This window comes from Podarcis tiliguerta (assembly GCF_965153285.1).
Source record: "Podarcis tiliguerta genome assembly, chromosome: 1".
Classification (NCBI taxonomy): Eukaryota; Metazoa; Chordata; class Lepidosauria; order Squamata; family Lacertidae; genus Podarcis; species Podarcis tiliguerta.
In genome coordinates, this window is record NC_139534.1 from 53,011,700 (window position 1) to 53,035,340 (window position 23,641).

At 47.7% G+C, this 23,641-nt stretch overlaps 2 protein-coding genes across 7 annotated transcripts in view; one reads left to right on the plus strand and one right to left on the minus strand.

The window, feature by feature from the left end:
• Positions 1 to 1,348: 1,348 nt before the first annotated feature.
• On the minus strand, positions 1,349 to 18,148 carry LOC310680099 (uncharacterized protein). Of its 5 annotated transcripts, none has more exons than XM_083446366.1 (3): positions 17,955 to 18,148; positions 2,336 to 3,506; positions 1,349 to 2,079 (listed from the first exon to the last, which is right to left on the minus strand). In XM_083446366.1, exons 2-3 carry the CDS (start codon positions 3,497 to 3,499, stop codon positions 1,993 to 1,995), a joined length of 1,251 nt encoding a protein of 416 aa, XP_083302492.1. In that variant the 5' UTR covers positions 3,500 to 3,506; positions 17,955 to 18,148; the 3' UTR covers positions 1,349 to 1,992. The 5 variants fall into 5 exon arrangements, with proteins under 5 accessions (XP_083302492.1, XP_083302490.1, XP_083302493.1 ...); XM_083446364.1 differs by having other exon boundaries at positions 2,303 to 3,506; XM_083446367.1 differs by having other exon boundaries at positions 2,264 to 3,506.
• An 89-nt stretch (positions 18,149 to 18,237) lies between these two features.
• LOC310680070 (unconventional myosin-X-like) overlaps positions 18,238 to 23,641 on the plus strand; it is a 77,742-nt gene continuing 72,338 nt past the window's right edge. Inside the window, exon 1 of one of the 2 annotated variants that reach the window (XM_083446291.1) lies at positions 18,238 to 18,468. Coding sequence is in view for 1 of the 2 variants with exons in the window: in XM_083446290.1 (XP_083302416.1) it covers positions 18,448 to 18,468 (21 nt within the window). In the remaining variant the exon portion in view is untranslated. The remainder of the gene's footprint in view (positions 18,469 to 23,641) is intronic. The other variant, XM_083446290.1, reaches the window with a different exon arrangement.

Genomic DNA, 23,641 nt, shown 5'->3' on the forward strand with positions numbered 1-23,641 from the left:
AGATAAATAGGTACCGCTCCAGCGGGAAGGTAAACAGCGTTTCCATGCGCTGCTCTGGTTCGCCAGAAGCAGCTTAGTCATGCTGGCCACATGATGCAGAAGCTGTCTGCGTACAAACGCCGGCTCCCTTGGCCTATAGAGCAAGATGAGCGCGCAACCCCAGAGTCGTCCGCAACTGGACCTAATGGTCAGGGGTACTTTTGCCTTTACCTTAAGATGTTAATAATACCACCACCATAGTATAGACTGGAAGCTATAGGGAAGCTGTGGCTCTCCAGAGCACTAATGAGGAACCTGTGGCCTTCTACAACTACAACTTCCACTATCCTTAACCACTGGCCACGCTGGCTGGGGTTAATAAGATTTGGAGTCCAACAACATCTGGAGAGCCAGCCACTTGTTCCCCATCCCTGGACTTGCCTGAAACTACATACTGTTACTTGGATGGGATTTGAACCAGGGTTTTCTCTGGTCAAATTCTCAGCTACTGCGCATCAGAACTTTCATTGATTGAACAGTAATGGCAAGGTCTAATTGCAACAGAAAGGGCGGCAGCCTTCTCAGGGTAGTAAAAAGTACTTCTGGCCTCCACCACACTCTTAGAGTTCAAGATGCAGCAGTAGCTGCAGGAGCACCCCAGGTCATACACTTGAGTGGCCAGCGGTGGCTGAACTCATCAGCAACATGTGTCCCTGTTTCCCCCCATCATGCAGTCCACTGACTATCATGACTTCAAGTCATGATTGATTTCATCACCACCACAAACTGGTTCTCATTTGGAATTTGGTCAGCTTCCCCATCCAGATTCTGGTTCCTGTTTTGCTTCCCTTTACTTTATCGGAAAACTTCTTGGTGGCTGATACTCTGTCCCTGGGGAAATACTGACTTGTCACCAAGTTCCAGTTCTGCTTTAAAAACAGCTGCATGCGCCGAGCGTATGGAAACCCGAACAAGTGAACAAGGAATACTCCACGTCTAGCTACTAACAGTGTGTGCACGTGTGTGTGTGTGTGTGTGTGTGTGTGTGTGTGTTAAAAGCAGCATCTCAGCAAAAAAAAAAGAAGGTTGGTGACCACAACTGAATGAACCACAGCTCCCCTACTACACTATAGTGGAACAAGGTCCTGTGCTGTGCAAGCAAGAGCTATCCAAACCCCTACAGAAGCCAGCAATTCTCACTTGCATCCTACCTTGCACAACTGTAGCTATTACTAGAACTGGAATTAAAGCCGCTGCTACTAGATGCTAGGCTAGAGGATGGGTTTGGGAAGGGTGTTCTTTGCAGGCTATGGACATTCCAGGGACAACAACGGATCTACCTGAACAGTTTTCACCAACAAGAGAGATATCATGCCAAATTGTTTTATTTAGCAATCAATATATATAACCTACCCCATCCCAAACTGAAGTGTAAAAGAATAATAATGTTAAAAATCCAAACTCTCTACCACGTGTTGTTGGATTCCCAACTCTGACTCCCATACCCAATGGTTAGTAATGATGGGTGTTGGAGTCTTCTGGAGGGCTGCAGATTTCCCAACCTTGCTTTACCAGCTTAAATCATGCCTCCCCAAGCTACCTCATTCAAAAAGGCTTTACAATGCTTCCAAACAACTGTTCAAGCTTTGGTTTCACTGACTTTACAATAAGACAGAGTTCCATAAATGTTGTGCAACCTTTAGGTATGTTAGCCCCAAGTCATTTAGAACTTTACAGGTTAAAACTAACACCCCAGATTGTGCCCAGAGGATCACAGGAAGCCATTGTCAATGCTGGAGCAGTGGTTTAAAATGCTCCCTGTGACAGGAGATGGATCACTGTGTCTCACACTGAATGGAGCTTCTGGATAGTCATGAATGGCAGCCCAAAGTAAAATACATTGCAGCGATCAACCTAACGGAAGCTAGGTTTGAGGTGGTATATATTAAGTGATGCGCCCAGAAGCAAGTCGACCTTCATTTGAGAGGCAGGCAACCAAGCAGAAGGGAGAGTCTATGTTTCATTGGCGAGCTGAAGATCCAGGGGAACCTCTTCCCTACCCTGCAATAGCTGTGCAAGCCCCTGGAAGCGTTCCTGCAGCTGGAAGAAAGATAAAAAGACACACATTTCATCTTTCAAGATTGCTATTCTCCCTTTTGAATCCCTGCGTTCATCGCTTTTTGGTTCCACCCGGGACCCAGTTCCATGCAGCCACAGGCCCACCACCTTCCAGCTGCAAGGGATCTAGCCCGCTCTGTTTCTGGGCTGGCAGCATACTGCCCACCTTTGGGCCCCACAGTCGGTTAACTTCCTAGCTTCTTACTGTATTTATTGGTCGCATAAGGACTGGCCTGACCTCCAACTCTAGCAGCCAGTCACCTTGCAGGATGTTCTTGCGGTATTCTTCCAGCCTCAGCTGCCTCCCCAAGGCATCCAGCTCACAGAGAACAGCCTGGCGCTGTGGGCAGGGCACACTCAAATGGTCTTTCTCCAGTTGCTGCTCAAGGGCTTCCAGTTCCCTTTCCTTAGCCACCCGGTGATGCCGCAGGTTGGAAATGCTCTGGTTTACCTCCTGAATCTCTGCCTCCAAGCTCAGAGAACGTTCCTCCCGCCACAGCAGGGACATGAGTTCGCCATGGATCTCGTGCAGCTCGTTCCTTCCCTGGCTGGCACTTCTCATGCAGGTGCCCCTCTCACTGCTGCACCTGCTGCTGGTGGCTTGCGGCGGCGGCCAAACCTCCAAGCAATCATGTTGGGCTTGCGGTAGTCCAGGCTGGCAAAGGGAACTGTTGTATCCATGGTGTTCCAAGCTGCCCGCAGCCAGTCCTTTGCCTCTCTTGGTTGAGCCTAGATCTGAGGGCACTGGGCGGGTGCCATGGTTGCTGGCATGGCGCTCCACCCACAGCCTGGCAAGCTGGGCAGTAGCCAAGCCCTTGTGAAAGAGGTCAGGAACCAACCTCAAGACCTTCCCAAAGGGACAGGCACTGCCAAAGCCCTGCACATCAAGCCAGCTTTGGGGGCTGAAAAACTGTGCATCAATTGTGTCCCCTTTCAGGAGCAAAGCCCATTTCCTCCTGACAGAGAACAACTGCTTGGCTGTGCGTGCAACGGATGCTGGGGCATGAAGGCCACGTCCTCTCCTGTGTCCAAAGGTCAATGCATCAAGCGAGTCATCATTAACGTACAGGTTTTCACACAATGGAAACACAACCTTGGTGTCAAATGACCCTTTCAAGGAGCCCAGGTACCGCACATAGGTGACAAACCAGGAGATGTAGCTGGCAATGTCACACTTATCACAGCCAGCTGTGATCCTCACTCTATCCTGTCCATCCTGCTCTCTGGACTCAACAAGCTTTTCCAGCTGCTCGAGGCTCTGGATATCTGCAGCAGGGGACAGCAGCAGCAACACATTGTAAAGGGTGTCAATGTCAAAAGCTTGCTGGCAGCTCCTTATGTGTCCCTCAAAGGACTGGATCTGATCTTGCAGAGCAGTATACAAGGCTTCCATCGATGCCATCAGCAGCCTGAGAAAGTAGAATGGGGAAAGGTTAGGTAAGTTGTGAAAAGCAACTCAGCAGGCAAAGCTTTCCCTGCCACTGCAGTTGTTAAATACACAGGATTGTGAGCAGAACAAGGCAACCCTCAAAATAAAGAGGTGTGTACACAGTGGAGTCAAACGGCAATGAAATGCAAAAAATAGCAGCCTGTGACAATTCACTATTTACAAAATCTCTTTATACCTTTGTGTAGACCCACTTAATACCAACTGAGGATCTGATACGGTGGGCCCTGGGCCACCAAAATTCAGTACTTCTGTTGCTCTTGTTCTCCACTGGAAGCTATAACCCTCATGCCAGTGATAATGCAACCAGAGTAAGTATTGAGACACAAAGGTGTCTGTGGTCCAAAGAGGTGCCATTTCCCCACCCCTCCCCCTCTGTATGAAAAGTACACCCAGTTCCCCCTTATCTCAAACTTCCTCCATGGCCCCCAACACTCTCTGCAGTTGGGAACTTACCACCTCCAGGAACAGCAGTCACCTGAAGAGAAGAACCAGGTTATGTCTCACTGCACAGAGGGACAAATAAACAGCCTTTGCCATGGACACAGCATGTTGGGACATGCTTTCAGCACTGAAACAGGGGAACTCAGTCCTTAGCTGTAATCACTGGGGCAAAGCTTGCAGTTGGCATAAGCCAGCCACGCTAGCAAGGGAGTACTCGTAAAAAGGGAGATTCCTGTGCCAGAACTAACAGGGTCAAAGGACCGGATGCCAAGGAAGACAATGCTCCTTTAGTATTAAAAGTGAGCTTTTCCTCATCCCTGTGGAACAAGCCGAACTTGCAAAAATGTACTCCTAAGGCAGCAGTGTCACACAGAAACTTCTTTTCTTTACCTTGTGACCTTGTTGCCAAGTCTGCTTTCCCTGGTCAGAATGGATGTAAAAATAAAAAAGGCAAAGAAGCCCTGGACAGTTAAGTGCAGTCAAAGGCGACTATGGGGTGTAGCGCTCATCTCGCTTCAGGCTGAGGGAGCTGGCCTTTGTCCACAGACAGCTTTCCGGGTCATGTGGCCAGCATGACTAAACCGCTTCTGGCACAATGGGACATCGTGACAAGTACCAGAGCACATGGAAACACCATTTACCTTCCCACTGCAGCGGTACTTATTTAATTACTTGCACTGGTGTGCTTTCAAACTGCTAGGTTGGCAGGAGCTGGGACAGAGCAACAGGAGCTCACCCACTGAACCGCCGACCTTCCGACTGGCAAGCCCAAGAGGCTCAGAGGTTTAGATCACAGCACCACCCACTGGGAGGGAGAATGGATGATAATATACTGTAATTGTATGGAGCTTCTCAGTCTGTAGCCCCCAAAATTGAGAAATCTGCGGGGATCGCCTATCTTCTTGGCTGAAGAAGATATCTTCAAAATCTTACGGAAATTTCCTAAACTGGAATCTTTTCTCCACAACACGCACCTCGTCTTTTTCTCATTTCACTTCCACTGACCTCCCACCTCCCTGCTGCCTTGGACCACACATCATCTTCCTTTTGCCTAGTGCTTAACAAAGAGTCACCTGGAGAGGGGTAAATGTTCAAGTTTAGAAAACAGACATGCAAATGAATAAATGTTCCCCTGGCGGTTGGTAACAGGGAAGTGATCAGATGCCTGGAGTTCCGAAAAAAAGAGGAACTTCTCTCTGTGTGTGAGAATCAACATCCTAGCACAGCAAAGGCATTGTGGAATGAGGATTTGTTACCTTCTTGTAGAAACAAGGGGGAAGGCAGGGGCCTTAGCCAGGAAGAACCACCAGAGCAGGCTCTCTGGCAAAATATGCACAGAGTGCGTTCTTTGGGAGAGACACCATCCTGGGACAGTGAAGGGTCTTGTGCTGATTAGTGCTTATAGCAGGGGTGGGGAAATCTTTCCAACCCAAGGAACACATTACTTCACACGCAACCATCTAGGGTGTGTGTGTGTGTGTGTACGTGCATGTGCCAGCGGTAGGCTTGGACAAGAAGCAAACATAGGCCAAGTAAGGGATGTGACTCATCTTTCTACAGTGGGCTTCATTCCAGCTGCACAAATGTTAGAGGGCTCAACACACCCCACCCCCAGGCACACCTCCCCATCCTGCATCCATGCAAGCAAGAGGTTTTGCCACAGTTCAAAGGCACATGCCAGCCAGGCAAAAGCACACGGGGGGGGGGGCATGGTAGAGGGGAGGGGTGAGCAGGGTGGTCTGGGGAAAGTTCCAAGAGCTTGAAGGTCTGCGTTAGACTCCTGGGCCTGAGTTTCTTCACCTTAGTCTTTTTAGGTGGGCATCATAAAAGTTGTAGTAAGGATCCCTGTTTCTCTAGCATAAACACTGGATCCCTGCTTGAGAACCAGGATCCTTTTCCAGCCCTTCATTTTTATTTTTAAAACCATTTTGCTTCTTTGCCCCATTCTTGGGTAACCTTAAGTATGGTTTCCAGAGGGGTCACTGTCTGTTGCAGCATAAACAGCAAAGAGCTTTGTGCTTACCCCACATCTTAAAGGCTGGCAAATTTATTATGGCACGTGCTTCTGCGAACCAGAGTGCACTTTGTCTGACACAGCTACAAGGCTTGCTGACTACGCATGTATTCTTCTCATATCAGGGGAAGAAGGCAGAAAACTGATAGCAGCAAAGGTGCTCTGATATCCAGGTGTCTGCTCTTACATCTGCGGGATGCAGCATGAATAGGGAGCAGCTCTCTCCAACAGCTGGCTTTAAAGGCAGAACAGGCCACGAAGATTTGCTTCATAGTACGGCCCGTAACAACTTCTTGCCTTACTCTGCTACGAAACTCTATGTCAGTTACAGAACTGTATTCAGCCTGCGACCCCAATCTTAGAACTGAATCTACAGAGCTGACCTCATGGCTATAGGCTACAACATCCAGCCTAATTTTGGCACCTTTATCTTTTCTCCCCCACCCCAATTTGTGTAACATCTTTCCTGATTAAGAGTTCTGGAGACCTCAAAACTTGCCATGATTTTGTGGCCTTTGGGCTGGTTCCCCCCAAAGGAACTGTTCAGCTGTGGATTTTGGATTGTGCTTATGGACCAAAACAGCTACCTTTATATTTATGTACTTCTTGTGAATTTCCCTAGGAGGCAGCAGAGTGCCAGAGCTGGCTCTAGTACCATAGTCTTAGGAAACGATGCAGGCCTGGGCAAGGGGCAGGGGGAGTATTTAGGTAACTTGCAATTACCCTACACATGCACTGAGGAATATAATGCTTATTTCACTTTGGTGGTTCTTAAGTGTCACAAGGAACCACATTATCTCTTACCTTTAGTGACCGGAAAATCCTCTTTTTAGCACAGTGCTGCCAATTTATAAAGCATGGTGCAGGGCCAGGCAATAACTAGTTAATTCCACACCATGATTTCAAGGGGAATGGGCACTTTACTATTTAGTATAAATAATGGGCACGCAGGCAGTATGAGGCTTCAAAAGCAGGTTTGCCCATTGGAAAGGAGGCCTATTGATCCACCCTAGGGCTTACTGTGCTTCAGAGCTGCTGTTAGTGGGGGGGAGTGGTAAACAGCAACTACAATGCAGGGAAGCCAATGAAGGAGGTGGTTGTGAGCGAGCCAGTCCCAGGTATCAAAAGGTTTGCATTATTTTCTCCCCTCACACTTTTTGGGGGGGAGGGGGGTACTTTTACCAACTGCATTACAGTGAGATGTGCAGTAGACTCGACCTGGTGCCTTCCATGTTTTGAAATACAACCCGCATCAGACCCAACCTGTGTGGTCAATGGCCAGGATGCTATCAGTTGTTGATCAAACAATCTGGAAGGCAAAGGCTACAGTAGAGGAAGGCTCGTCCATCATTGCATCCTCCATGCCCAGAAAGGCTTGATCTGATGAATCTGTTGGACGTGCACAGAAGGTTCTCGCCAAAGCTCATCAGCCATCACAAATGGGAACTGGAAGGCACAAAATCCCACCACCCCGTCCTACGCCCAAACCAAAAGAGCAAAGGCTTAGCATTCAACACAACCGAGGAGACCACACTTTCTTTCACACCCCTCCTCCAAGAAGGGGAAATGTGCACAAGATATTTCCTTAAACAGTCTTATGGTTAGCAAAACTTCTCATAAAAATGGGGTGTGGAGAAGTAATTCATAATCCTGGGCAAATGAAGCAGGTTTGCAGCTCGTACATTGCTGAGTGAAACGCTTGTGAACTGAAGATGGTCTGGAATAGGGGATCAAATCCCCATTTCATTTGGACCATTTTGGATGGGACAAGCTTATAACTATGAAGACAGGTGATGGCGTTATGCAGTTTGTCTTCCCAATAAAGTTAACATTTAATAATAAACAAGCAAACCATGGTCAAACGTCATCATTAACATTGCTGCTGCTGTTGCTGCTGTTTTTATTGTTGTGGTTGAAGTTAGAGCTCCTTAAGAGTTAGGAAGATCCTAGAGATGCCAGGGTCTAAATGATATCCACTTAGGGCAGACCACATCTACTACAAAGTCAGCAGCCACTGCCCAAGCTATTGGAAGAGGCAGCTATTGCATTGCATTGTCCTTGCCTGTTCTCGGCTTGCAGTCAGAAACATTTTACATTAGGAATGCCAGCCAGTGGGCAGCTTTGACTGGGATAGCAATGCCCTTTAGGCAATCCCCTTCTCTTCTGGTGGGAGCAGGTGTCACAGGTCCCCAGTGTGATCCTGTGAAAGCCTCTCACACCCCCTTAATCTCATTCCACCGGAGCAAGGGCACAGCTGGTGTGAACACGATCCTATCTCAAGGGAGCCAGGCCTAATTCCTACAAAAGCAACATGGAGAGGGGGTGGAAACAAGTCCAGAAAAGGTGACTGATTGAAAATGCAGAAGACCAGAGCTGAGCAATGCCCAAGCCCCTCTCTCTTCCAGCACTATCAGAGCAATGCAGCACACGTTTGTAGCCAGAAAATGCGTCCAGTAATGTTGACGTGTTTTAATCTGATTTTTAGCAGACTTTTAAGTTTATTATTTTTGAATGTTTTTAAAGTACAGTGGTACCTGGGGTTACATACGCTTTAGGTTACATATGCTTCAGGTTACAGACTCTGCTAACCCAGAAATAGTGCTTCAGGTTAAGAACTTTGCTTCAGGATGAGAACAGAAATCGTGCTCCGGTGGCACGGCAGCAGCAGGAGGCCCCATTAGCTAAAGTAGTGCTTCAGGTTAAGAACAGTTTCAGGTTAAGAATGGACCTCCAGAACAAATTAAGTACTTAACCCGAGGTACCACTGTAGTTGTATCTAACTGGGTGTTGTTGTTGTTTTTTTAAAAAAAACCAAAACAACCACAAACAACCAGATTATTTTATTTTTATTTTTGGAAATCTCTTTGAGGTTATATTGCAAAGAAGCAGCATAGAAATCCTGTGAAATAAAAAGATAATAGTTGCAAACTGGTTTTTGCTTTTGTTTAAATAAGAACCCAACACATTTTTATTGCTTTTATTCATATGAAGAACACTACAAAAGCAAACCAGCAAATCACAGAAGTCTCTAGCATAAAGTAACAGTTGTTACAGGAACATCAGTAGAGGACTGCAGAACTGTTCAAGTTGTGAAATTATTTCTTTCCTGCACAGGCATTCCTTCAAATTCATTTCTACCACAATCACATGCTCCTGGGGCAGATAAGAAAGATTTTCAGGATCTGTTTATCCCCAGGTCCAAATCTGAAGACACACATTCAGGTAGACATCCTTTGAGCAAGCAGAGTGCACATTCACAACCCAGCATGAAGAGAGTGGACACATTGCAACAAGCAGCAACAGCTAAATAAAACCTCTCTTGCACAACAAATCCACTCCCTCCTGCCTGCCCTTGGCAAAGAAAAAAGTCAAACTTTTGAGGGGTAAGAAAAGTGACTGAAAACTACAGTGGAAAAGCAGAAGATAGCAGCACCTTGACGGCAACATCGTAAAACCTTCGCACAACTCTTACGGAAACAAATCAGGCAGATTGCCCATTGCATGCTTGGTCTGGAAGAAACCAGAACCCATCCTCACATTGGAGATTCATGAACTGACACATTTTAATAGCCATGCAAGCTGATCAACATGAATAGGGTAAGCCTGCAACTTGCATGCATTTAACGGTAACTTGTGTGCATTCAGCTTTACATGCATGGAGGGAAAGTTAAATAAATAAGAAAGGGGAACAGAAAAGGGAGGGGTTCTGGAAAAAATGTATTTGGCAATCCCACCCATCACTGAACCCAATGGGTTTTGACTATACATGATTTTGGCTTTAGGCCCGATCCCCAGAATGTAACACTGGTGTAAGTTGTGGGCCTATCGTAAGATAAAAAGGTAAAGGTAAAGGTACCCCTGCCCGTACGGGCCAGTCTTGACAGACTCTAGGGTTGTGCGCGCATCTCACTCAAGAGGCCGGGGGCCAGCGCTGTCCGGAGACACTTCCGGGTCACGTGGCCAGCGTGACAAAGCCGCATCTGGCGAGCCAGAGCCGCACACGGAAACGCCGTTTACCTTCCCGCTAGTAAGTGGTCCCTATTTATCTACTTGCACCCGGGAGTGCTTTCGAACTGCTAGGTTGGCAGGCGCTGGGACCGAACAACGGGAGCGCACCCCGCCGCGGGGATTCGAACCGCCGACCTTTCGATCGGCAATCCCTAGGCGCTGAGGCTTTTACCCACAGCGCCACCTGCGTCCCCATCGTAAGATATTAACCTCCAAAAACTTCCTTTCCCTGCATTAGTTTCCACGCACGGATCTGGAGGGAAACAGCTGAGAGGGTTGGGTTCATATCAACCCATTTCTCATCACAAGAAATATGCTGGGCGATGAACAGACCTAACAACTGCAGCCGGTTAATAAAATATTGAAGCAAATCTTACTCAAAGTAACATGAGTGCCATGGAATATGTCTGAGATTATGGCAGGGGTGGGGAACTAGATGTTGGTGGATTTCACCTCTCATGTCCTCAGCTAGCATTGCCAAATGCCAGAAATGATGAGAAATGTGGCCTAGCAGCATCTGCAGTGTTGTACGTTCCTTGTCTCTGGATTGTGAGATGACTCAGATAAGTTGGATTCCTTTGCCTACAGTTCTGCACAAATAAGATAGATATTTTCGTGCAGAGCTCTAGAGCAACAGCTGCAAAGCAAAACTATACGCCACAGATGTTAACCATCCAGAGGACATTTCTCAGTTTTGAGGAGTCCCTCAACTAAAGCAACCACAATTCCATGCATTACTAAGCGCTAAAAGATCAAAACCTAAACCCAAATGAACTGCAATCCACTCTTATGCATCATTACCATGCAAGGCTAGACAATCTCCTGATTTGCTGAGACAGGCGAGAAACCGTAACACACACAAAAATGAGTTCCCCACCACAGCTAACTAAGGCAGATTCATCAAAGCATACATTCCAGAGGGGTATCCCTGTTAAGTCTTATGGCAGCAAAAACAGCAAAGAGTTTTGCGTCACCTTAAAGCCTTATCGTGGCATAAGATTTCATGGGTTAGAGAGTTCACATCTGATGTTGTGGGCTTTAGTCCCAAAAAAGCTTATGCCACGATAAATCTACAATCTTCTAGATGCCACAAGACTCTTGGTTGTTCTTTCATAACAGTACAGATGTGGACTGTAGGAGTTACTATTGGAAACCATTAGAAAAACTGGAAGAATTGTGGTCGGAAATAGGGATTTGTAAATATGACTATGGTAGTGGAAAGAGCTGGTATTTTTCATTTATCTCAAACTTTATATACATTTTGCAATATCTGAGTGAACCGGTACTGTACTTAGCTACATAAAAATATTATCACTACGTTCAGGATGTCAGACTGCAGAGGCCTTGGCTTCAAATCCCCACTCAACCATGAAGCTTACTGGATGCCAAACCTACCTGTCAGGGTTGTTGTGAGGATAAAATGGAAACAGGGGAAACTATGTAAGCCACTTGGAATTCCTTGGAAGAAATCTGGGAAATATATGCAAGAAATCAACAAAACAAACCATAAGAGAAAGTGTATGGCTTGGTTAGTATGCCAAAAAGAAAGAAAGAAATAGGCAGAGGGATAAACCTTTTGTTCTAAGATCTCCAAAATTAGGAATTTCAAGATTGGACAACATCTCCCAAGGACCAGAAAAGGAGGTCTGCAGTTCAAAGGGCACAGCACCTCCCATGGATGCAAAAGGTCCCAGGTTCAGTCACCAGCACCTCCAGATAGGCCTGGGGACAGCTTGGCTGAAATCCTGGAAAGCTGCTGCCAGTTGGTGCAGACAACATTGAGGTAGATGGAATAATGGCACGACTCACTACAAAACCATTCCCATATCACAAAAGGAGATATGGGAGAGCTAGCAAAAATCAGAGAGAGAGCCTCACTCTGTGCTACCAAAATGATCCTGGACTGGGAATAGGATGAGCAATCAACCTAGAGGCAATCACAGAATCGTAGAATTGTGCATCTGGGGAGATCCCACCCCAAATATGGCGCATGAAGCCATCATGAGTAAGGTAGGTGTTGCCCGCAGGCAGAAGCTCCTGTCTATTTATATTTTGATAAAGCAGGTCTGACTCATATGGAGCTAGTGACATCATTGAATCGAAGTTGTTCATTCAGGGCATGTCTCATCTACTGGCAAACTTACACACCTTGAGATATGGGTGGGTTATGCACAGACATAGCACACATTTCGTGCTGCGCTTCCTGCAGCCCCCAGCAGAATGGGAAATTCTGCTGAGGGTGTGTGTGTGGGGGGGAGCATAACTGCTGTCCTATGGTGGGGGACTGCGGGGGGGGGGGAAGCATTTGGACTGAGATGGAAGAAGTCCATGAGTGCCTCTCAGTGCTCCAGTTCAGGCGAATCCCTCTTCTCTCCTCTCCTTCCCCTTGCCTCCCCCTCCCCTTCTTGAATGACCTCATCCAAGGAGCTGCAGCAGGAAGGCAGGAAATGGGTGCTCACCAGACCCTCCTTTGATGTGCTGATAGGTCTGTGTCAGTGGCCAGGCGCATCTCCAGGCCCTTGCCAATCCCAGGCAGACAGGATGGCTCCCTCCCTGCAATAGGAGAGCATCCTAGATAGGGATCGCCTACTTGTCATTCAAAATGCTTGATAAGGAGGGGGGCTCCCAGAAAGAAGAAAAAGCTAACCTAGGCAGGAATGGGGAAATAATGGCACAGGATCCAACAGAGTCCTGGATGATCCTGCCTCTTGCCCAAAGCTCTCCCTGCTTTGTCAGTTCTTCAGTCTCCTCTGCATCCGATTTCTACTCTCTGAGGCTTAGTCTTCCCATCCCTGGCTCTTGATGGTGCATCTAGCTGCCCCCCTCCCCTCCCCTCCCCGCCATGCCATCCCTGAGCTCTTTCCCCCATCTTCATCCCACCCTCCATTTTATTCGCTTCAAATCTCTCCTCAAAACCAACCTATTTATTAGAACTCTGGCAGAACCATGGGTAGTACTGGGGGCGGGGAGGTAAAGGTAAAGGGACCCCTGATCATTAGGTCCAGTCGTGACCGACTCTGGGGTTGCGGCGCTCATCTCACTTTATTGGCCGAGGGAGCCGGTGTACAGCTTCTGGGTCATGTGGCTAGCATGACTAAGCTGCTTCTGGCGAACCAGAGCAGTGCACGGAAACACTGTTTACCTTCCCGCCGGAGCGGTACCTACTTGCACTTTTATGTGCTTTCGAACTGCTAGGTTGGCAGGAGCAGGGACCGAGCAACGGGGATTTGAACCGCTGACCTTCTGATCGGCAAGTCCCAGGCTCTGTGGTTTAACCCGCACCCCCAAAAAAAGGAGCTCATTCCCCCCTCCCATTGTAGACTGTTATTAACTTACACTGTTATTTTTCTTTCATAGTTCTTAATATGTGGAACACAACTCACCCACATAGAAATATATTTGGCCCCTTCTATGCCCGCCCACCCATTTTTTTCTGGTGCTACCACAGGGCACAACTTCTTCGCTGGCATACCCTATTACTATAACTCTGTAATTTAAGCCTAAACACATCTAATTGAAACAATCACTTATTGCTTTCTTAGTCACCGTGCCCCCTTCCCAGCTTTCCCTTCCTTGGTCATTTCCTTGCTTCCTAGCAGATCCACAGCACACATTCAAAGCACATGAGGTCCTGCAAAGAATCTTGGGAGCTGTAGTTTCCTCTGCACAATTCCCAGTGCCCTTAATTTTTAGACTGTAAGTCCCTGAAAGCAGGGACCTTCCCTCTTATACCAAGTAAGGCATCACACACCCTGATGTGTTGCATGTCTGATTTCCACAATGATTCAGTGATGAAAGTCCCAGTCACAGGAAAAGAGTCAAGAGAAACAGAATGTGTTTCAGTGTTTCAGGTTACAGTGGAAATGGCCTTGGATGGGAGCCACTATTTTGCCACCAGGCACTTAGACTGAGGTCCTCTTGGCTACCTCCAGTTGTGGCTTTGTGGAGGAAATGGGAATGGCCTGATCAATGACTGTAACATTCCAGTTCCTTCACTATAGTGTGCCCTACCCTCTCATTCATGGGCATTTGGAAGGGGGGGGGAACAGCCCATTTTTCTCTTTACAGACCAGAAGAGAGATAAAGAGAGGGGGCGATCATGTTTCCCTTTTGGGGTTTTGTAGCTTATGTTGTTATCCATCTAAAGCCGCAATCTGACATACTACTAGCCTCTGCACCTAGCAGATTCCAGATAGAAGTCTCAGCTCTGGGGAATGTGGGACAAAGGGAACAGAATGTTTCCGTTCTTTTCCAGAGCTGGCAAAGCAAGTGACAGGAATCCCAACAGCAGTGTTTCCTGTTCACTCCTTTGGCACACAAACATCTCCATACCTGCTGAAAGACATCTGTGCCAGAGCCTCATTCCTGGCATTCTGAGGAACTGCATCACAGCCTGGAGGGTTTTTCTGGAAGCAAAACTCCTGAGATATAACCAGAATCATGTGCTAAATTTTGCAGCCAGATCCTAAACTGGCTATGCTCTCAATCTATGGGACCCAATATAAATTTACACTTCTCAAAGACCTTAACACCTTTCTTATCACTGCAGACGTAGAGAGATATTTGAAAAAATGGTGTTCAAAAGGGTGTGGCACTTATGTAGCTCTTTCTGAAGAACTGACCCACTAGGCTCAGAGTGCTCAGGGGTGCTGCCAACAGAACTAATTCTATGAGACTTCCTAGCATTCATCACGCATCCCCATGAGTGTTAACTGATGGAATCTCCAGTATCTCATGCACCTTTTTGGAAAGACACTCTCCTCTGATTGCACAAAGCCACTCTGTTCTCATCTACACAAATATATAGCCTGGAGTCTGTATTGCTCTAATATACCATTAGTTCTCCTATTTTGTTGTATGCTAGGGATGGGAAACCTGTGGCTCTCCAGATGTTGTTGGACAGCAACTTTCATCACCTCTGCCACTGCCCATGCAATTGGCATTCAGAAGCATACTACCTCTGAGCGTGGAGGTGGAATGAGGAATCAGGCTTAGTAGCCATTGGCAGCTTTATCATCTTAAGAATTCATCTAACCCTCATTTATACCCATCCAAGTCTGTGGTGATCACTGACTCTTGTGGGAGCAAATTCCATCATTTAACTATATGCTGTTTGAAGAAGTACTTTATTTTGGATGTCCGGAATCTTCCAACATTCAGCTTCACTGGAACCCCCAAACACCAGTTGGTGAGAGCATGGTGCTGATAATGCCAAGGTTGCAGGTTCGATCCCCGTATGGGACAGTGGATATTCATTCCTGCAATGCAGGGGGTTGGACTAGATGATCCTTAGGGTCCCTTCCAACTCGACAATTCTATGATTCTATTGTTATGAGAGATGGAGAAAAACTTTCTCCACACTAGGCATAATTCTATACACTTCTCTCATGCTGCTTTTCATGTGGTGTGTGGGTGTCATGTATAGTGTTGAGTTGTACTTGTTGCTCACAAACATTACCTTGAAGAAACATCCATCCATCTTCATCTCATATACAGTGGTACCTCGGGTTACATACGCTTCAGGTTACATACACTTCAGGTTACACACTCCTCTAACCCAGAAATAGTGCTTCAGGTTAAGAACTTTGCTTCAGGATAAGAACAGAAATCGTGCTCCGGCGGCGTGGCGGCAGCAGGAGGCCCCATTAGCTAAAGTGGTGCTTCAGGTTAAAAACAGTTTCAGGTTAAGAACGGACCTCCGGAATGAATTAAGTACTTAACCCGAGGTACCACTGTACAAAGAACAACTGAGACATATAAGGGATGAAATAAGTAAGACAGAGGTTACAGAAAGGGAAAGCGTTACCATTTCCAACTGGGTATTGTGAATGTCTCCTTTTAGGTCACTAGAGAGGCCGCCTTAACTGGAGGACTCCTGCCGCAATTTTCCCGCAGAGACCCTAAAACCCCACTAATGGGTTTGCCACATGACTAGTGGCTACGGAGAATCACTTCCCCGGCTCTGATACAGACACCGAGCAGCAAGCTTTGCATCTCTTTTCATCCTTTCTTTCACCAGAACAAAAAGGAGTTCTTGTGGCAGACGCATTTTGGCAGGCGCTTTTCATGGACTTGCAACCCACTCATCAGGTACACGAAGCACCCATCTTGCTCAGCACAACCACAAAAACATGAGTTGCGACACTGAGTCAATTAATAGATTAATTGGTTTAAAATATTTCAATCAATGAATTGGGCAAGAGATTTGTAAATGTTTTCAAACAGCCAGTATTTTAAAAAAGATTGTGGTGTACATGACTGCTGAGAATAGATGTCCCCCCCTCCGAGTAGGGAGCTTGCATTTTTGAAGAGGATGTCCCACGCAGGTAGCAACTACAAACAATGGGTGCCTTGCAAAAATCAGAATGTTTTTCTTCTTATAGGCAAACATATTCAGTTTAAATTGATGAATGTATTGCTTAACCAAACAAAACTCAAAATGATTAATCAAATGAGTCTCCTTTAACATGCAACAGCTGCAATACAGATGCAAACTTCTCTCTGAGTTATGGCATATTGTTGGTGTTTCAATGCCTACTGAAAACTCTTTTATTTCCCCAAACCTTTGTTGGCAATTATTATCTGTTTTTAATCTTTTTGCATTGGATTAAGTATTATTGTTGTTATTACAATACAGGTTGTGGTTTTGTGGTAGTTTTTATATTCTGCTGTACACTGCTTTATGATTTTTAAATAAAAAGTGGTATAAAAACATTTTTTAATAAGTACATACTTATGCACACACACTAGTGTGAGCTAATTGCCTTATAATAAATAATAACAACAATAACAACAACAACAATAATAACTTATTACTCGTACCCTGCCCATCTGGCCGGGCCTTCTCCGTGACTCTGGGCCTTGCCCATTTTAAATTGTTCCACTTCTTCCCTTGCTGACTTCCAGATATTTGGGACTACAGCTCCCAGCATCCCTGATCACTGGCCACACTGGCAGGAACTAATTGGAGTTGTAGTCCAAAAATAAAAAATAAATCAGGCAGGTGGGAAAGAGTGTCCCAAGGCCTCTATTCCATTTCTGAGTGGGTGGGTGACTGTTTCTTGTTTTCTAAGAGCACATGCATGCACTTGAACACTATGGCGCCATGCGGTGCACAGCCTGTCATTTCACACACTACATCTGCTGGTGGATATTTTAAATGCTGAAAACATACTGAAGGGCAATTAACACACATACCCCACATATATTTAACCAAAATATTAGAATCCTCTTGTATTGAAATCAGTGGAGAGACAAGCTGTTGCAGAATAAAGAAATACAACAGGCACATACCCTCCAACATTTCTCCATTGAAAAGAGGGACGTCCCTTTTCATAATTATAATTTTACTATTTATACTCCATACATCTTACTGGGCTCCCCCAGCCACTCTGGGCAGCTTCCAACATATATAAAAACATAATAAAACATTAAACATTAAAAAAGCTTCCCTATACAGGATTGCCTTCAGACAGCTTGGGGGTCGGATAATTCCATACCCTCCAACATTTCTCCAGTGAAAATAGGGACACCATCAGGAAAAGTGGGACATTGCAAGATCAAATCAGGAACCAGGACGGCTTCTCTAAATTGGGGATGTTCCTTGAAAATAGGGGCACTTGGAGGGTCTGCAGAGCCCACGACAGTGTGTAACAGGTACGCGAACCTGTGGCCTTCCAGGTATTTTTGGAGACTACAACACCCATAATCCCTGATCTTTGGCTAGGCTGACAAAGAGGCTAAATAAGAGTTGCAACGAGAGAACCCTATTGGACACCTTAAGCTCCTTGGGAGGAAATAACAGAATCACAGAGTTGGAAGGGATCACGAGGGTCATCTAGTCCAACCCCCTGCAATGCAGAAATCTTTTGCTCAAACCCACGACCCTGAGATTAAGAACCTCATGCTCATGTGCGATACAAATGTGAAAATAAAGAAAATTACCAGCCTGCGCGTCGCTATGTCCAATTTAGCACTTCAGAATCTCCAGGTCTCAAGCCATGGAACATATACTCGGCGCTAAGCACGAACAAGAGAGCATCTGAGCAAGTGCAGAGTGCTTTCCCGCTACCCACAAACGGGATCACAGGGGGCAGGACTTCCAGTCCGGCGTCCCTGGGAGTGACCTCCCTGATCCCTCCGCGCCTCGAGGCGGGCGGAGGCGACGGTGGGGCAACAGGCCGGCGCTGGCGCGAAGCAGGCGCCACCCAAGGCGCTCTCGGGCTCCAATCAGGCGTCGGGGCGGAGCCGAGGCTGGAGCCGGCCACTGGGCTCGCTCTGCCTGCGGGATGCTCGTGCTGCGGCTCTTGCTACCGAGCGCGCCGGGGAGGCGCTGAAGATTGGGAGCGAGGGCGCCGCCGCCGCCTCACCAGGCCAGGTGGACGCCTATGAGGGAGAAGCGCCACCATCCCTGGAATCGGCGTTGCCTTCGGAGCAGATGGACCCCCAGCTGCAGGAGGTGAGAGCGCGGCGAGGACGAGCCCGAGGGCACAGTCCCGCCCCCTCCAAGCTGCTAGTCCCTCGACACTAGGTCTCTTCTTCTTCCCTTGCCTTTGCGCCCCTCGCCTTCCTTCAAGCGCGGCGGCGGGCGCACGGAATCCCTTTCCACCCGGCAGGCAGCTGGCCGGCCAAAGAGGAGGGGTCGTCCCCGGTCCCCAGGCGCCCCTGCTAGGCTCGGCTGGGCTGCCGTCAAACGGCTGAGCGAGACTGCCCGGGCGGGGGGTGGGTGTGTCGGGTCTCGTTTTGATCCAAGGGTCTCTGGCGGAGCGTCGAGGCTGAGGCCAAGGGCTTCTCCCCCTTTAGATCCAAGGAGCAGAGGGGGGCTTCTCTGCCCATGAAAGGTAAAGGAGGGGCACCATCCTCACACTTAACCCTGGCATTGGGAAGAAGAGGGAGGGGGAAAGCTCCCAGCGGAAAACAGAACCGAGTCCGATGGGGACCTTTTGGGAGCAAGGGGTGATGATCCGTTTGCTAGACCGGGGCTATGCTTGTCAAGCTTCGCTGGAGCAGGAGTTTCCTTCTGGGAGGGGAAGGCGGGCGTGAGACAGTCTGGTTCCTGTGGGTGACCCTTAAAACTGGCCCCGAGAATCTCCCACCCTTCAGCCGCTCGGTACAGTCTATTGGTGTCCAAGCCTCTCTCCAGTGATGACAAGGGAGGCTTTGAACCTTGACTTGTTGGGATCCAGGGGGCAGATTTGGCACATCTGATTTCCTCCTTTGCTTCTGCGAGGATGGGTGCATCCTCCTGTGTGAATGAGTAATATACCTCAACAGACGCATTAAACCCAGAACTCATTCTGAAATGGATGAGCCATTTGGGGATTTTATGTCTGTCTGTGTTACTAATTCACACGCTGGATTTTTGCTACGCTCATGTAGCATCTACTCCTCTGTTTCTCTGGGGAGAGGAGATGACAGGGTGCTCCCTTGATTGAAAGTGGCACTCAGCTGCTGCTGTGTCTGGTTTTTTGTTGTTTTTTAAAGTGAAAACAGTCACCTTACCCTCCTCCAAATGAGCAAATTCGGGCTCTGTGCCCAAGGAATTCCCGTCAATACAGTTGAAGAGGGCTGGTGTGTGTGCGCATGCGCATGTGCACATGCATATTTCCACATGTCCTTATTCAGGATGCTGGACACAGGCAGCAGAAGAAAAAAATACTGGGGAGAGGAGGGGAAAAGTGAGGGCAAAGCAGGGGGGGGGGATTAGTCACGAATAGTCTTGCCTGTTGATTCCTGAAAAAGAAATAACTGTACCTTTCACATTAACCGTCTCCAATATTTCCTCCAAAGTCAGTCTTGCTGACTTTGATGGAGTAAACTTTCAAGTTGTAGGAATCCATACTTATTTCATGTGCCAGTTTGTTATTCAATTATAATTTATACAGTACTGTATGTGAAAGGACCTTTTCTTTAAGTAACCACCAGGGGTCCAGCAACAGTGTGATAGATGAGGGGGGGTGAAGCAATTTGCCTGGAAAACACTTGCTGCCTCACTTGGCCTCTACTATTGCCTATGTGTATTTGGGCTTGGTCTTTGTAACCCAGAACACTTACTCTAAGCGCCATTGGTGGCTGCTGCTAAGTCTCCTTCATACCAGGAGCAACTTGGCCTGTTGCAGCCTGCCTTCAGGAGATGGAGCCCAAAGCCCTAGTTTCCCCCAGACCATTGTAACCTGTATACCCCTCTCTTCCCAAGAGCTACAGCTGTACAGACATCTGGCAGGTGTCTTATTAATGCAGCAATTGGCTACTGCTGTGCAAGCAAGAGTGCCTTCTTACTCTGGCCTAGAAGTGCTGAAGAAAACTAAGGGCTGAAAGTGGCCTTGATGTGAGCAGTGATGCTGCGTGCTGCAAGGTCTGCTTGTCGCTGCCCTTTTCTGAAGCAGCACCAGATGACTGAGCAGTAAATGGCTAGCCGTGGCAGTCCTAATTCTGTTTTCCAGGACCATAGTGCAGAAGAGTTGTGTGGGAGCACAGCTAAGCTGTGGCTTGGACTGGGGGGTTGATGGTCTTTGGGCCACTTTGGCCTTTGGCTTTCCCCTTGACTGATGCTAGAGGTTTTCCCACCCTCTGTTAGTTTCTGGGCCATTAAGCTCAGTGTCTGAGCTGTCCAGGCACTAAGGGAGCAGGAGCAGATAATGGGTTTAAGGGGCTCCATCTTGCCCCCACCCTCTCTTTGTGTTCTTTATCTGAACAGATGTTTTTATGGATTCCACCCTCCTCTCCCCTCTTCACACAGCAGGCCGTGTCTGCTGTTCCCTCCCCCAATTCTCCTTGCACAGAATGTGGCCGGGAGCTGCTGTTGCACCCTTTAACTGATTAACCTAATGCTGCGCAGAGCGTCTGGTGCCTGGCTGTAATTGTAGGGAGCCCCATTAGCTCGCAAAGGAGCATCTTGCCCCTTCAACCCTCTGCGCCCCAGCCAGTATGGAAAGGGCTTGAAATGCAGGCAGAACAAAGTATCAGCCCTCCTTTTACATCCATGACAGTTCTTTGCAGCCCTTCACACACACACACACACAAACAAACACACTGCTCAGTAGAAGCATGGCTCTATAGGGCAGACACTGCAGGGACCAGGACTTTTCTCAGTAGTCTCCAAGCATAGTTGCAGGTACCTCCAGTGGGTAGTCAAGTAGCCAAAAAGGATCTGCACAGGAAGATAGAAATCTGTCTTATTCTGAGTCAGACCATTGGTCCATCTAGCTCAGCAATGTCTCCAATGACTAGCAATGGGTCTCCAGGATTTCAGATGGGAGGACATTGCCAGTCCTCCCTGGTGAACTGGGATCTTCTACATGCAAAGCAGCATACAGCTGCCCTTGGCTGGAATGCCTAAGTTTGTGATTCTTTTTTTAAAAAAAATTACTGAAGGGCACTCTAGACCTGGTTAGAGGCACTTTCCATATTATTTATTTATGCATCTATTTTTACATTATCCAAGAGCTACGCTTGTTACTGGAACAGATTCTGGCAGCCCAGCACAAATGCAAGACACTGCAACCAACAGGCTAGGTTTGCTCCTTTGCTTTTGAATTATATCCTACTTTTCTGTTGAACAACTTTCCCTGCATGTCTGTGGTCAGGAAGTGGGTGACACAGAGGATGTGATTCTCTGTCTTGTCTGCCTTTGGGGACTGTGGCTCTTTGGGATGAGCAGGGAGGTCTGGGTCAAGCTCTGAGAAGCTGCTTCTCTTTCGACATCCATTTCTGGTTTGAGCGGCTCATCTAAAGCTGTGAGTAAAATCAAACCTAAATACAGTCATCTGCAATTTTTAAAATATAACTAAACAGAAGGGGGGGGGGGAGAAGAGCAGAAACAGAAATGAGGCATAGCAGACTAAACAACAACAACCCTCTTCTGAAGTCTTCTAAAACGTAAGAGTTTTCTCCTCCCACAGTGATGGAAGGTCAGGAAGGAGGTGGGCATCTCCCCCTGCCCCCCTCCACTGGGGAAGAGGGCTCCCAAGGCCTGTTGGGTGTGCAGTGGCTGAAAAGGTGTCATGTTATCTACCTAACCTTCAAAGATGCCCCTCAGCAGTGAGAGCAGATAGGCTTATATGGAGGAAGATTAGAGAGGGATACAAATCCCAAAGCAAATGCTTTATTTGGTGGGGGAGTGGGAGGAGGAGAGCATGTACAAAGTCAAGACTGAGAAAAGCATATGGGTGGATGGATGGAGGCTGAGATGAGGAAGCCGACTGTGGCAGGAGGGACAGGGTGTGAACTGAGGGGGACGTGTTGGCATGGGACTGCTCATATTTGCTTGCCCTCTTGCCCAGCTGGCTGCCACTTCTGTGCTTGGCATGATTTGCTGGCTGGATAACTTGGCTTCAAGCAGTAGCTCCGTGCTGTGTCTTGAGTATATGAAACAAAACCAAACCACACAGCAACACTCGGAATGGGCTCAATGGCTTGAAGGGCATCCCCTGTGGTGTTGTGGAAGTCCTGGGTGGCACAGAGCCCATTGTGCCTTTTAGTGCCTCTGCATGTACGGTGGGCAGGCTGCTCTGCTCTCTGGGGAAGCCTGCCAGCAGGCGCAGGCACTTCCCTTTGCAGGCTGAAAACCAGAGCAAACGGTTGAATGGTTGCTTTGCTCTCCCTTCCCCCTCCCATCTCAGAGAAGCCAAATCTTTCACAGTGGCCTAGTCACCCTGGCCTGCTTCTTCCCTGGACATGTAACCAGAAGCAGCTCAGCAAGGGAGAGGTAGAGGTGGAATGAGGGGAGGAAGATGACTGCAGCTCTGTGCCAGGAGGAAAGTGGCTTGCAATCGCAATGAAAACTCCTGCACAGCTAGATGTGTGTGAGAGAAAGAACCGGGTGGTCGGGGGGAGAAAATGGTGACAAGGGGTGTCTAAAGGGAGTTGTGACTATCACAGTGTTTTCCCTGTATATCTGTGGGCAGGAAGTGGACGGCCACAGAGGATGTGGTCCTTGTCTGCCTCTTGCTCTCTGCCTTTTTTGTGCCAGGGCTTTTTTGGGATGAATGGCGGGGAGGCCTGGGTCAAGCTGGGTCAAGTTTCTCCTCTGCTCTCGCCATCCATTTCTGGTCTGGATGGTTTGTCTTCATGTTCCAAAACTTTGTGCCTCGCTTAGCTCTCTGACGAGTTAGGTGGCTGCGTTTTTCCTTACGCCATCATCTTCCCAAGTGACTTTTCTTTGGTTGAGAAGATGGTGGAGCCACAGAGCATGGAACAACCTATGTCTAAAACCCCTTTGTTGACTCTTTTGCTCCCGAACAAGTAGCTTGCCACCATAGAAGGGAATAAAGCATGTTCAGCATAAGTGAAGGTTGGGTTATTGTATAGCATGTTTGGCCAGGGAGATGGTTGCCTCACTGCTCTCTTCTTGAGAGACAGGGGTGATTGATGGTGTATGTGTTAGGGGTAGGAGATGTAGCGCCCTCCAGATGTTTTGGTCTATGACTCTCATCAGCTTCAGCCAGCATGGTCAAGGATGATGAGAGTTGTAGTCTAGCAACATTTTGAGGGCACCACACGACCCCGCTGAAATCAGGAGGCGAGCGTGGCACTGACTGTCTTTATCTGACTGCCCATTTTTTGATGTAAGAGTGCTGAACCAGATGTTGGTTTGATCTCACAAGACTGTTCGCTTATTACAACCCAGTCCT

What these genes read in the sequence shown, in the direction of transcription:
- LOC310680099 (XM_083446364.1), bottom strand. Translation starts at nt 3,499, where the DNA reads ATGGCATCGATGGAAGCCTTGTATACTGCTCTGCAAGATCAGATCCAG. An exon ending in TTATGCGACCAATAAATACA is followed by an intron (nt 2,080 to 2,302) that starts GTAAGAAGCTAG and finishes TCTTTCTTCCAG; the next exon opens with CTGCAGGAACGCTTCCAGGG.